Here is a 14,222-nt window from a genome sequence, read left to right as displayed (position 1 = left end):
CTTTCCTGTGTGGGCAGGGCCAGGATTAGTGCTCGTGATTCCAGTTACAGATGGTCAGTCCTGCGACTGTTCACTGTGTGTATGTGTGTGTGTGTGTGTGTGTGCGTGTTTGTGTGTGTGTGTGTGTAATTAAGAGCACATGTTCTGTCCTTTAGCAAACTAGCTAAAGCAGATTCCCATGATGTTTATAACCAGCCTGGTGATGTCACTGATTGAGTCAACAAATGTAGTTTCTATTAAAGGAAACTGCAGCAATAAAAGGAGTTCATTGTTTTATATGGGTGTTCAGTCATCTGGGGAAATTTTCCTTTTCATATATGACTTCTTAAACAAATGTCCTCTTTCCCTTTGTTAACTGTGACAATCCATAGCCTTCTGTTCAAAGCAAAGTTTGTCACATAGGTAATACTCCTACTAAGCTCTGGTTGACTGGTTACCATTTCTTCTACTGAGTGCTGACTGGCTGGCTTGCTGCTACTAGTGGATAATTGGCTTACTTAGATTGCTGCTACTAAATGCCGACTAGTTGTCTAATATTACAGCTACTGAGTGTTGATTGGTAGCAATGCAACATTACAGCTACACAAAGAAAACCACGAGAAAACAACCTTTTGGATATTCACTCTGTTTTCTGTATGCGAAGTGATGCATATAATAAAGATGAACACAGAGCAAAACTGAGTGGCAGAGCCAATCAGAAACTCCATTTATCAACAATCCAATATCAACAAAACCCTCAAACAGAATTTAACTCTTCTTTCTTCGAACCCTCTTGAAACTCTTCTTTTTAAAATAAAATCTGTTTGTTTCCAGTTGAGGATAATGGATCTTTCCTTAATAGCTATTATTTGTTTGTTGATTTTCATTGGTTCAAAAATAAAAAACATCCTCTGAGGGCAGATCAGAATAGCATTATTATTGTTTTTTTATTCAATAATAAAATGGATGTATGTTGTTTAGTTTATATTCAGCTGATGTTAGGTGGTGATTGTAAATAAGTATTAGAGAGAAAATGACAGAGAATAACCTCAACATCATTTACTTCCAAAAGTTCCAGTGCAAAGTTGGACTAAGATGTATCAATGTATTAATGATTAATAATATTTTAGGTGATGTATAATTAATACCATGTTTTGTAAAATATATTACAAAATCTAATATTACAGGTCCAAAATATATGTCAAGTATAATGAATGATAATAAATGTTCAGTGAACTGCAAATGTACTATTTTCATTTTAATTTTATCTTAATCCAGTCTCACCACTCCTGTCCCTGTCTCACCACTCCTGGTCTTTCTCTTGACTCTGACTCTATTACAATAAAGTCTCAGTTTGGTATCCGTCTCGGCTACTCCCTGCTCTCAGTCAGGACTTGGGCTCGGCTTGTTCTTGACTCTGACCCCTTATCCTGTTACAGCTGACCTTGCTTCTTCCTGCAATTTGTGTGTTCTGCTGTAACCTCAGCTTTTAGGAGTTGAGGGCTTGATTACACACGGCCAATGTAACTAACAAGTACCCTAAGTTTATATCCACAAATTTGGTGTATGCTACATGCCTAAATTTTCACATGCTTGCCTCAAACCAGGTTGAGTTGAACTAGACTCCTGAAGGCCTGCCAATCAACTCTCTAAAGGCCTCTGCCCACTAATGTACAGACAGTGTCCTAGTTTTATGAGTTCCTTTTGTATATATATATATGGAGTCACACACAAAATTAAAGTGGAAGAACACACTACAGGCTGATCCAACTTTGATGTGATGTGCTTAAAACAAGTCAAAATGAGGCTCAGTATTGTGTGTGGCCTCCACGTGCCTGTATGACCTCCCTACAACGCCTGGGCATGCTCCTGATGACGTGGCGGATGGTCTCCTAAGGGATCTCCTCCCAGACCTGGACTAAAGCATCCGCCAACTCCTGGACAGTCTGTGGTGCAACGTGGCGTTGGTGGATGGAGCGAGACATGATGTCCCAGACGTGCTCAATCGGATTCAGGTCTGGGGAACGGGTGGGCCATAGTTCCAATGCCTTCATCTTGCAGGAACTGCTGACACACTCCAGCCACATGAGGTCTAGCATTGTCCTGCATTAGGAGGAACCCAGGGCCAACCGCACCAGCATATGGTCTCACAAGGGGTCTGAGGATCTCATCTCAGTACCTAATGGCAGTCAGGCTACCTCTGGCGAGCACATGGAGGGCTATGCAGCCCTCCAAAGAAATGCCACCTCACACCATTACTGACCCACTGCCAAACTGCTCATGCTGAAGGATGTTGCAGGCGGCAGATCGCTCTCCACGGCGTCTCCAGACTCTGTCACGTCTGTCACATGTGCTCAGTATGAACCTGCTTTCATCTGTGAAGAGCACAGGGCGCCAGTGGCGAATTTGCCAATCCTGGTGTTCTCTGGCAAATGCCAAGCGTCATGCACGGTGTTGGGCTGTGAGCACAACCCCCATCTGTGGACGACGGGCCCTCATACCATCCTCATGGAGTCGGTTTCTAACCGATGGTGCAGACTCATGCACATTTGTGGCCTGCTGGAGGTCATTTTGCAGGGCTCTGGCAGTGCTCCTCCTGTTCCTCCTTGCACAAAGGCGGAGGTAGCGGTCCTGCGGCTGGGTTGTTGCCCTCCTACGGCCTCCTCCACGTCTCCTGGTGTACTGGCCTGTCTCCTGGTAGCGCCTCCAGTCTATGGACACTACGCTGACAGACACAGCAAACCTTCTTGCCACAGCTCACATTGATGTGCCATCCTGGATGAGCTGCACTACCTGAGCCACTTGTGTGGGTTGTAGAGTCCGTCTCATGCTACCACGAGTGTGAAAGCACCACCAACATTCAAAAGTGACCAAAACATCAGCCAGAAAGCAGAAAGGTACTGAGAAGTGGTCTGTGGTCCCCACCTGCAGAACCTCTCCTTTATTGAGTGTGTCTTGCTAATTGCCAATAATTTCCACCTGTTGTCTATTCCATTTGCACAACAGCATGAGAAATTGATTGTCAATCAGTGTTGATTCCTAAGTGGACAGTTTGATTTCACAGAAGTTTGATTTACTTGGAGTTATATTGTGTTGTTTAAGTGTTCCCTTTATTTTTTTGAGCACACACACACACACACACACACACACACACACACACACACACACACACACACACACACACAATATATCCAAAAGTATTTGCTCATCTGCCTTCACATGCATATGAAATTGAATGAGCTCCAATGCTTAATCCATAAGATTTAATATAATGTCGGCCCACCCTTTGCAGCTGTAACAGCTTGAGCTCTTCTGGGAAGGCTTTCCACAAGGGTTAGGAGTGTGTTTATGGGAATTTTTGACCGTTCTTCCAGAAGCGCATTTGTGAGGTTGGACACTGATTTTGGGCGAGAAGGCCTGGCTCACAGTCTCCGCACTATCAATCCCAAAGGTGTTCTATCAGGTTGAGGTCAGGACTCTGTGCAGGCCAGTCAGGTTCTTCCACACCAAACTCGCTCATCCATATGTTTACGGACTTTGCTTTGTGCACTGGTGCGCAGTCATGTTAGAACAGGAAGGGGCCGTCCCCAAACTGTTCCCACAAAGTTGGGAGCATGAAATTGTCCAAAATCTCTTGGTGCTGAAGCATTAAGAGTTCCTTTCACTGGAACTAAGGGGCCGAGCCCAACTCCTGAAAAACAACCCCACACCATAATCCCCCTCCACCAAACTTTACACTTGGCACAATGCAGTCAGACAAGTACAGTTCTCCTGGCAACCACCAAATCCAGAGTCATTCATTGGATTGCCAGACGGAGAAGCATGATTTGTCACTCAAGAGAACACGTCTCCATGGCTTTAGAGTCCAGTAGCGATGCTTTACACCACTTCATTCAACACTTTGTATTGCACTTGGTGATGCAAGACTTGGATGCAGCTGCTCGGCCATGGAAACCCATTCCATGAAGATCTGAAGAAAGTTGGAAGTGCTTAAACATTTTTCAGAATACATTTCCTTAATACAGAGCAGCATAAAACATTTTAACACTCCTGTTATATTTCTGAGCGTTTTTTCACTTATAGGATTTCATAACAATCAATGAGCCCGAAATGCTTCACTTAGCTAAAGAGCTGATCAGCTCACCAACCAATCAGCTCTCAGTAGCAGTAAAACCAGCCAGTCAGCTCTCATTAGCAGTAATACCAGCCAGTCAGCTCTCAGTAGCAGTAATTCCAGCCAGTCAGCTCTTAATAGCAGTAATACCAGCCAGTCAGCTCTTAGCAGCAGTAATACCAGCCAGTCAGCTCTTAGAAGCAGTAATACCAGCCAGTCAGCTCTTAGTAGCAGTAATACCAGCCAGTCAGCATTTAGTAGCAGTAATACCAGCCAGTCAGCTCTCAGAAGCAGTAATACCAGCCAGTCAGCTCTCAGTAGCAGTAATTCCAGGCAGTCAGCTCTTAATAGCAGTAATACCAGCCAGTCAGCTCTTAGCAGCAGTAATACCAGCCAGTCAGCTCTTAGAAGCAGTAATACCAGCCAGTCAGCTCTTAGTAGCAGTAATACCAGCCAGTCAGCATTTAGTAGCAGTAATACCAGCCAGTCAGCTCTCAGAAGCAGTAATACCAGCCAGTCAGCTCTCAGAAGCAGTAATACCAGCCAGTCAGCATTTAGTAGCAGTAATACCAGCCAGTCATCTCTTAGTAGCAGTAGCAGTAATAACAGCTAGTCAGCTCTCAGTAGCAGTAATACCAGCCAGTCAGCTCTTAGTAGCAGTAATACCAGCCAGTCAGCTCTTAGTAGCAGTAATACCAGCCAGTCAGCTCTTAGTAGCAGTAATACCAGCCAGTCAGCTCTTAGTAGCAGTAGCAGTAATACCAGCTAGTCAGCTCTCAGTAGCAGTAATACCAGCCAGTCAGCTCTTAGTAGCAGTAATACCAGCCAGTCAGCTCTTAGCAGCAGTAATACCAGCCAGTCAGCTCTTAGTAGCAGTAATACCAGCCAGTCAGCTCTCAGTAGCAGTAATACCAGCTATTCAGCTCTCAGAAGCAGTAATGCCAACCGTTCAGTTCCAAGTAGCAGTAATACCAGTCAGTCAGCTCTTAGTAGCAGTAATACCAGCCAGGGTTTGCGGATGACAGAACATTAGTTGGACTTATTATTATTATTATAAAAGTTGGCTTTTGACAGAACTACATCTTTCTACATCTTGGACAATTAAATTTAATAATTAAAATGTGCTTTAACTTTTAACTGTTTAGGTTCATTATTAAGGACCATTACAAAGCTAACATGCTTTTCATATAATGAGAGGAAGTGGCCAGGCTCCTCTTAAAGTGCATCTGTGACAGCGTTTTACCTCTTTTCTGATATTTGTTCTAGTTTTCTCCCCAATTTAGGTGTATCCACTTCCACCTATTAATTAGACATACTCAAGCATCACCAGGGATCGAGCTTGCCATCTTTCGACGATAAGACCAACGCTTACACCGTTAGACCACTTTTTGTTATTTCACAGAACCAACAAGTCGCTATCGTTTTGTCCCGTTTGCTAATGTTTGTGACTGCTAATCTCAATAGCTGGCCCAGTTAAGGTGGAAAGGGAAAACTAAATTCAGCCTCGTAGTTTTAACCCGGGTAGTATTTTTGATCAGGAGTTATAGCCTATCACAATGTCCTACCTAGTTATCTACTGGTGTAGTTGTAAATATGCACTATGGTAACATTAGAACATTTTGATAAGAACTGCCTTAGTGTTGTGATGTCAAATTGATGCACATTAGCTTTAACTTGCTTGTAGCAATATTAGTATCAAGGCTCTTTAACAACTGCGAGTTTGGAGGAACCAGTGATATTCTGCACAAAAACAAATGCACACAGGACAAATCCAATCAGGTTCTGAACATTTTCATGTAAAAGTTTATTCTGGCCCTAAAGAAATGCAGCTCGACCCGGAGTTCCTAACAAGGGCATAACGCGAACTACACAATGACGCACGACTGCAGTGCTCTGCCCAGGAAGCCTTGTGCACTTTCAGCCGCTGTCATACGAGGTCGCTACCGAGCCACGGTGCGTCTGAAACACAAAGAAGAAGAACTGCGACAATGGCGGCGCTCGGAGAGAAAAGCGTGAGAGAAAAAGAGAAAGAGAAAAACAACAAACAGAGCAAAGAGAAACAGAAGACAGGTAAAGGAACGAAGCACGTTTATACGTTAGAGTCGTACTGGCTGATAGAGAGGGGGGCTTTGCCTTCGAGCTGCGGAAACCGAGCGGTTCTGAGAGAGACACTCCAAACTTAATCAAAACTAGACTTAATTTCACCTGAACTACCATTTCTGTTCCATCTGAAGCCGCAAAGAGGGTGAAAGATGAAGCCATACGCTGTGTTGATGCCTTTACTTTGAATTCTCTGCACCAACTTCTTGTTGGAATTTTCCGTTCCACCTTAAATGGTGCAGCAGTTATTGGTGGACCATTTAAGGTGGAACGGAAATAAGAACAAGAAGCCAACTTCAACCTCTTTCTGTACCTCATCTCATCTAAATTAGGTTTACTTTTTACAATAATAATTATAATAACAACAATTATCAATTTAAAAGCACTTAAATGGTTAAAAGCTCTTAACTCTACAGTAAACTGAATAAGAACTCTGTGGCACCTTTCTTTTTAAGAGCCTGTATCTTTTGCAACGTTATAGCACTGTTATTATTATTATTAGCTGCTTGTGGATAATAATAATAGTAATAAGAGTGGTAATAATAATCATTATATTGTTGTTGCCTTATGTAGCATATAACATTTCATATTTAATAATGCAACTCTAAGTGCTTTATAGTGAATGTTTAAGTAAATCAGTGTACGAAAAAAAATTAAAATATCTTTTTAATAAATGTTTAAAAAGGAAGAAAAAGCACAAAAGCATAGATATACTGTTTTTACCTGATGATGAATAAATAAATAAAGTTATTGTGTTTTCTTCTGCTGTTTTAACCAGTGTTGGTGGTTGCCTTTAAACATTAGTGTATACATTTTTTTTTCTTTTATAGATGAGTCTGAGCTGCTGACGGTTCCAGATGGTTGGAAGGAGCCCCAGTTTATGAAGGAGGATAACCCCCGGGGGCTGCTGGAGGAGAGCAGTTTTGCCACCCTGTTCCCCAAATATCGCGAAGCCTACCTGAAGGAATGCTGGCCGCTGGTGCAGAAAGCTCTCGGGGAAATAGTGAGTTTAAATCACCACAGGACAAATTTAGTTGACATGTTTGGTTTCTGGAGTTTGCCTCTTTAGTTTGAGCACTGGAGCTATGAGGCTGATGTTGTTGACAAGTAACGGAAGCTTATAATCCATCAAGTACTGGAATTCTAACTGCATCACACACATGCCTCAAACCAAGTTGTTAAGTAATTTCAAATATGCTTGATTATGTAGTTTCTGACTCTGTATGACGTACTGTTACCTATCAGCATGGACTGAAGTACATGAGCACAGATATAATAGCAGTAGAAGCTACAGTATCTCACAGAAGTGAGGACACCCCTCATATATAATAAAATATTTGCAGAAATCTTTTCATGGGATGACACTATAGAAATGAAACTTGCATATAACTTAAAGTAGTCAGTGTACAGCTTGTATAGCAGTATAGATTTACTGTCCTGGAAACACAAGTGAGTACACCTCACAGTCATGTCCAAGTTATCTTGGTATTCTTCACCAGGGCACCACCACACATGCTGGACACCATCTGAGCTAAACAAGTTTATCTTGATATTGTCAGACCACAGGACATGGTTCCAGTAATCCATGTTCTTGAACTGCTTGTCTTCAGCAAACTGTTTGCAGGCTTTCTTGTGCATCAGCTTTAGAAGAAGCTTCCTTCAAGGACGACAGCCACTCAGACCAAATTGATGCATTGTGCAGCATATGGTCTGAGCACTGACAGGCTGATCTTCCACTTCTTCAACCTCTGCAGCAATGCTGGCAGCACTCATGCATCTATTTTTTGAAGCCAATCTCTGGATATGATACTGAACATGTGGACTCAACTTCTTTGGTTGACCCTGGTGAGGCCTGTTCTGAGTGGAACCTGTCCTGGAAAACCGCTGAAGGACCTTGGCCACGGTGCTATAGCTCAGTTTCATGGTGTTAGCAGTCTTCTTATAGCCTAGGCCGTCTTTGTGAAAAGCAACAATTCTATTTCTCACATCCTCAGTGAGTTCTTTGCCATGTAACTGTGTAACTCTAATAAGTCACATGACACCAGGGAGGGACAACGATGCAATTGGGTACAATTTGAACATGTTCACTGTGAGTTGTACTCGCTTGTGTTGCCAGCTGTTTAGACATTAATGACTGTGTGTTGAGTTATTTTTAGAGTACAGTAAATCTATACTGCTATACAAGCTGCACCCTGGCTACTTCGTTATATCCAAGTTTCATTTCTGTAGTGTTGTCCCATGAACATATAAAATATTTGCAAAAATGTGAGGGGTGTACTTACTTTTGTGAGATACTGTATTTTGAAGCACTGAATATTGTATGTATTTCAGTCCATGTTCATAAGTAACAATATTTCATACAGTGTCAGAAACCACATTAGTATATGACTCTATTTCTGTTCATGCCCTGTAGTTTATCAATGCTACTCTGGATCTGATTGAAGGCAGCATCACTGTGAGCACCACAAAGAAGACCTTTGACCCTTATGCTATCATCAGAGCCAGAGACCTCATCAAACTGCTGGCAAGAAGTGTTCCATTTGAACAGGTAAGGACGAGGGGTGTCAGCTGTGCCATTAAAATAAAAAAAAATCCTCTTGTTTGTTTTTTAGTTATTACAATATCTTACATTTTTATTATTTACAATTATGCAATTAATATAATTTAAGATTTTATTATCTAATATTTAATATTGCATTTTGTGTCATTGTTCAAGACACAAAGACAATAACAATGGTAACTGTAATAAATGGTAGATTTTGGAGTCAATGTTGAGGGCAATCAGCTTAAATATCAAACGTGCAAAAGCTCACAGTGTTATAAACCACTGATTCTCTCTGAAAGAACGGTGTCCAATAGAGCTTGCAGTTTGTGTTTTTTGGGATTATTGAATGAATTTCTTTGAAGAAAATCCTCCATATTCTTTTGTATTACTATACAGAACTTTAAATTGAATATGTTTATTACTAAAGGGACTGTATATTTCAGGCTGTTAGGATTCTGCAGGATGATATGGCATGTGATATAATAAAGATTGGTACGCTGGTGCGGAACAGAGAACGCTTTGTGAAACGCAGACAAAGACTGATTGGACCTAAGGGATCTACACTAAAGGTGAGCAGAAATCAGTAGTGTCTATTATATTGGACCTAAGGGCCCTACACTAAAGGTTTGTAGAGCTGTGCAAAATTGGAAGTGAGGGCTCTTTGCGGAATGTGAGCAAACATCGCTGCTGTGTAGTATTGGACCTAAGGGCTTTATATCAATGCTGTGGTTAATAGTGGACCTAATGGATTTACAGTGAAGGTAAATGGAATCCAGTGCTGTGTAATATTGAACATTAGGGGTCTATTGCAACAATATAAAAATAAAATCTCTTTTTACAGAAATGTCTGAAAATATTGTGATATTATTTGAAGGCCATGTCACCCGCTCTTAATGATGAGGATTATTATACTGTGAGACAGCTGCCTTGCTGTAATGATGTTTATCGTTTGTATTTTTCATTTCTTGGTTATGTTCTTATCTGTAGGCTCTGGAGCTGCTCACTAATTGCTATGTGCTGGTTCAGGGAAACACTGTATCAGCACTGGGACCTTATAGTGGCCTGAAGGAGGTATACACACACACGCATTCTTGTTCACACACACTGTATGCATACATATCCATCACACTCTCTCTCCCCCTCCCTCTCTCTCTGTCTGTTTCTCTGTAGGTCAGGAAAGTGGTGCTGGATACCATGAAGAACATTCATCCCATCTACAACATCAAGGTACATAAGCTGTGTGTGTGTATGTGGGACAGTGTTGCCTGTGCAGTATTATAGCAACCCCTCCTCTTAAGTTTTAGCACTGGACTGTTGTCTGCCTGTCAATCATCACACACTCATTTTGAACTGTGTCAAGTTGTTAAGTGTTTAAAATAGACTTGGTTATGTGGCTTCTGACAGCGTCAGAAACAGTATAAGTTACATTTGGAGTAATGTGTGAATTGTGTAAATTACATTTTTCACCAAACTGTGCGTGTTCTTCTCATAGACGCTGATGATTAAGCGAGAGTTGGCTAACAATCCTGACCTACGCACTCAGAGCTGGGACAGATTCCTGCCTAACTTTAGACACAAAAGCCTATCCAAACGACAAAAGCCCAAAAAGAAGAAAGTTAAGAAGGAATACACACCATTCCCTCCACCGCAGCCTGAGAGCCAGGTCAGTTCAACATAGACACCATCTTGATTATTGTAGATACAATGTATGACAGCAGTCAATGATGTTCATATGATCCACACAGCCATTTTTACCAATTGTAATACACTACAGGACCTGTAGAGGGCGATATGACTTCTATAAATAGGTGTTAAATTTGATTGGTTTATTTGGTTACTTGAATATTGATATCACACCCAGTGCAGAATCATTGCTACGTCAGAGAAAAGGGAGTGTTTCTTTCACTTGTGGGTGACATAGCCGATCTAACCAGACACATTTGTTTATATCTTTCAGGATCAGTTATTTATTTCATTCTGAAGCCTGAATGCGCAAGTTCATAGTTCATAGCATTATGTGGAAGACATTGCACTTATTGTTATATGATCCTTATTGTTCTGTTCAGTCCAGACCTAATCCTTTTGCTCCTACTTTGTTTATTTCTGTATTTGTTTGTTATTGTAATTAATCATGGTTTCTGGTGTTGGTTTCATGGTTCAGGTTGACCGTGAGCTGGCCAGTGGAGAATTCTTTCTGCGAGAGAGCGAGAAAAGAAGGAGAAAAATGAAGGAAATCAAGGTGGGAGATGGTTAAGACACCCCTGACTATTGTACAGGAATGTATACACTCCTCCATCAGTAGTTCTGTCATGTGGATCTAAAAGTCATTTTTGAGACTGATATTTTGCGAAAGTATTTTTATATAAATATTATATGTATGTAATATTTATTCATAGAAATTGTTTAATATTTATATAAATATATATCTATATAAATATCTACATTTATATAAAAATATTCATTATACTAACATCTGTGTTTCTGTACCAAAGATCTGAGTTATTAATATGCATTAGTATTTTTAGTAGGTCTGAATCAATTATTAAGTAATGTTGACAGTTTTTTAAATGTAATATTTGAATATATATTCATTGTTGATCTTTCATTTACATTTTCAAGGTGACATATAACCTACAGTGAGTTAAAGACTTAACCGAAAGAGGATAGTAATTCACTTACATTCGTACCTATCTGAGCAAACAGCAAAAGAAAAGAACAAAGTCTGGGAGTATTTTATTAAAATGAAGGACAAAGTAGTCACATAGAACATATACAGTCTGACATAGCTTTCCATGGAGGGACAACCACCATTACATTTAACTACTAAACAAAGGGAAAAAATTATGCAGGGGTCGAAGCAACAGCTCACATCACTAAAGCTCAACATGGTTGCTGTTGGAATATGCTAAGCCGTATCAGTTTCTATTCATTAAAAATATTTAACAATTACTTCAAACCTACTTGATTATTAAAACTATTATAACCTGCTGTAACTCAAAGATGTGGGCTTAAATAAAGTGACATATTTTTTTTCTGTGGTTCTAATTAAACTTTGGAGAATGAAACTTCAGTTTATCATAATGTTGCCAAACATTTTATTGTTAGTTCTTCGCATTTACAGGCCAAATTTAAGCCAATCAATCGGTCATTAGCCAAATAATTCACATGAATATAGTCCATGTGTTATAGATCACAAAAAATATATACATTTGTATAATTGTAAGCTATACAGCTGCACCATAGCTTTACCTTGAACTGATTATTATTTAAAATTTTAATATTAAAATTATTTTAATTATTTTAAAGAAGATTATTATTTTCTGGTATACATTTTTGGTCATTTAAAATGTTCCCACTTCAGTCCCTATGAAAATTCTGTTGTTTTTTGAAGGTGAAGCAGGCTGAAGCTCTGAGCAGGAAACAAGAAGAGAGGAAGAAAGCTTTTATTCCCCCTAAAGAGAAACCTGCTGAGAAGAAAACCAAAAAAGGTAAATTCAAAAAAATGTTCTAAGAAGTTTTTGAGCCCAGGCTGCTTTTTGAATTAGGCACAATACAGAGCAGCCAGCCAGAACAGAGCTCACTTACCTACACAGTTGTATGTAAAAGTTTTGGTTTGATTCATTTCCTAGTTTGGCTTAACTTATTTTAACACATTTTAGTACACAACTTTTTATACTTACTGTTTAACAAATTCGATAAAACGTTCAGTTAGAACATTAACAAACTGAAATTTTATTAGGAGTGCCCAAACTTTTACATGTGACTGTAGCAGTCTTAAAGGCTTAGTAACAAAAACAGCCTGTTTAGTTTTGTGAGATAAAGACAGGTTGGTGAATTGCAATGTAAAAATCAGGTATGACTGAAAAGAAACATTAGAATTTAGAATATGGATCCTGGATATGAAGAATTATCATTAATATATTTATATTTCATGCAGCTTCTACGGAGGATAAACTGGACATCCAAGCCATTAAAGAGAAAGTAAAGAAGGCTAAAAATAAGAAGCTCGGAGCTCCTCCACCAAAGCCTGCAGCGCCCCCTGCAGACGGGAAGAAGAAGAAGAGTAGAAGCTAATTTTTTTTGGCTGCAGGATTGACAGACATTGGAATTTTCTCTGCAAAGAAGCTGGAGAAATATCTTGTGGAGATGTGTATTTTCTGATGAACCCAGCAGAGAGAGAGAGAGAGAGAGAGAGTGTGTGTGTGTGTTTGTGTGTGTGTGGTTTTAGTGACCTGTTCTATTTTCCATAAAATGTTTATATATACATGAAAACATGCCATCACATTTTGGCAGGAGGTCAGTTTTTTTATTAGTATTAAAGATGAACCTGAAGCTGAAGTGGAGGATTTTGTTTTTTCATTGATGTATTATAGAATTTGTTAACCTGTTTAATTTCCTAATACAAGTCTAATTCACAACCACAGCATTTCTGGAGTGTTTTTACTTGTCCTTCTGTCAGAACAGATAAGCTTCCTTTAAAGTACGTGGTCAAAACTATGTGGACACTTGCCCATCATGGAAGCTTGACATCCCATTCCAAAATCATGGCAGAGTTGACGTCCATTGCAGCTACAACAGCCTCCACTTTTCTAGGAAGTCTTTCCACATGATTTTGTGGTGTATCTGTGGAAATTTGCAACATTTCTGCAAATGCCTTATAATAATAATAAATAATCCGTTAAATAGAAGAATAATAGCCGTGTAAACGCCTGAATCCGATTACATTCCCAATCGGAAGGTGTAAGAACGCTCTGCGCATGCGCGTCACAGCGAAAGGTTTATACCGGTCAACATGGCGGAGCAGAAACTGGTCTGCAGAGGAGACGAGGTTCATAGTCTGAGCTTTAAAAGACGGCGGTGGGACGGACGGCCAGCTTCTGTTTCTCAGAGCACGATGTCTTCCTTTATAAGTGCATGTGAAGGACGTTTCTCGGAGCCTGACATCAGTTTAAAGCCATTAAAAACACGAGCGCGCCAACTGGAAACTCATCTCGCGCCGACTGGGCCTCGCGTGATGTTCGCTGTCATGGTAACGGTCACTCTCAGCGGTGCTCCGCGCATGCGCGGCATTCTGCATCGGATTACTTGTAGTGGGCACGCAAACGAAGGTTTTCATCAGACTGGTGAGCAGAGTGAGAATAAACACCTCAGTCTGAGTCGGTAATCCGGTTGTTTTCAATCTGATTGGCAAAAATCTTTGCATGTAAACACAGTCATTGTATTCCGATTGGCCTCAGTGGGATTAGTCTATTCCGATTGAGGTGTTTACACGGACCTATTCTATTCCGATTGAGCTATTAGTCGGATTATTAACGGATTATCAGGGTGGTCTCCGAAATGGCAGTGAGTTGGCAGTACAGCTGGAGGAGGTCATATTGAGGTCATGTTGAGCATTGCACATAATAACATACAAAACTTTATGCTCATTTAAACCATTTACAGTTTACTGCGTTGTTCTGTGAAGATTTACAAGTGAAATCATTT

At 40.3% G+C, this 14,222-nt stretch overlaps 1 protein-coding gene across 1 annotated transcript; it reads left to right on the top strand.

Moving 5' to 3' along the window:
* Positions 1-6,021: 6,021 nt before the first annotated feature.
* Positions 6,022-13,159, top strand: krr1 (KRR1 small subunit processome component homolog). The gene is made up of 10 exons (XM_017710625.2): positions 6,022-6,163; positions 7,024-7,196; positions 8,607-8,741; positions 9,182-9,307; positions 9,726-9,809; positions 9,909-9,965; positions 10,231-10,401; positions 10,900-10,977; positions 12,130-12,226; positions 12,676-13,159. The coding sequence occupies exons 1-10, from the start codon at positions 6,082-6,084 to the stop codon at positions 12,810-12,812; spliced, it is 1,140 nt and encodes a 379-aa protein (XP_017566114.1). The 5' UTR covers positions 6,022-6,081; the 3' UTR covers positions 12,813-13,159.
* The last annotated feature ends 1,063 nt before the right edge of the window (positions 13,160-14,222 follow it).

Source organism: Pygocentrus nattereri, chromosome 1, assembly GCF_015220715.1.
Source record: "Pygocentrus nattereri isolate fPygNat1 chromosome 1, fPygNat1.pri, whole genome shotgun sequence".
NCBI classification, from domain to species: Eukaryota; Metazoa; Chordata; class Actinopteri; order Characiformes; family Serrasalmidae; genus Pygocentrus; species Pygocentrus nattereri.
Note: the sequence above shows the minus strand (reverse complement) of the source record. Positions and strands in the feature narration are given on the sequence as shown.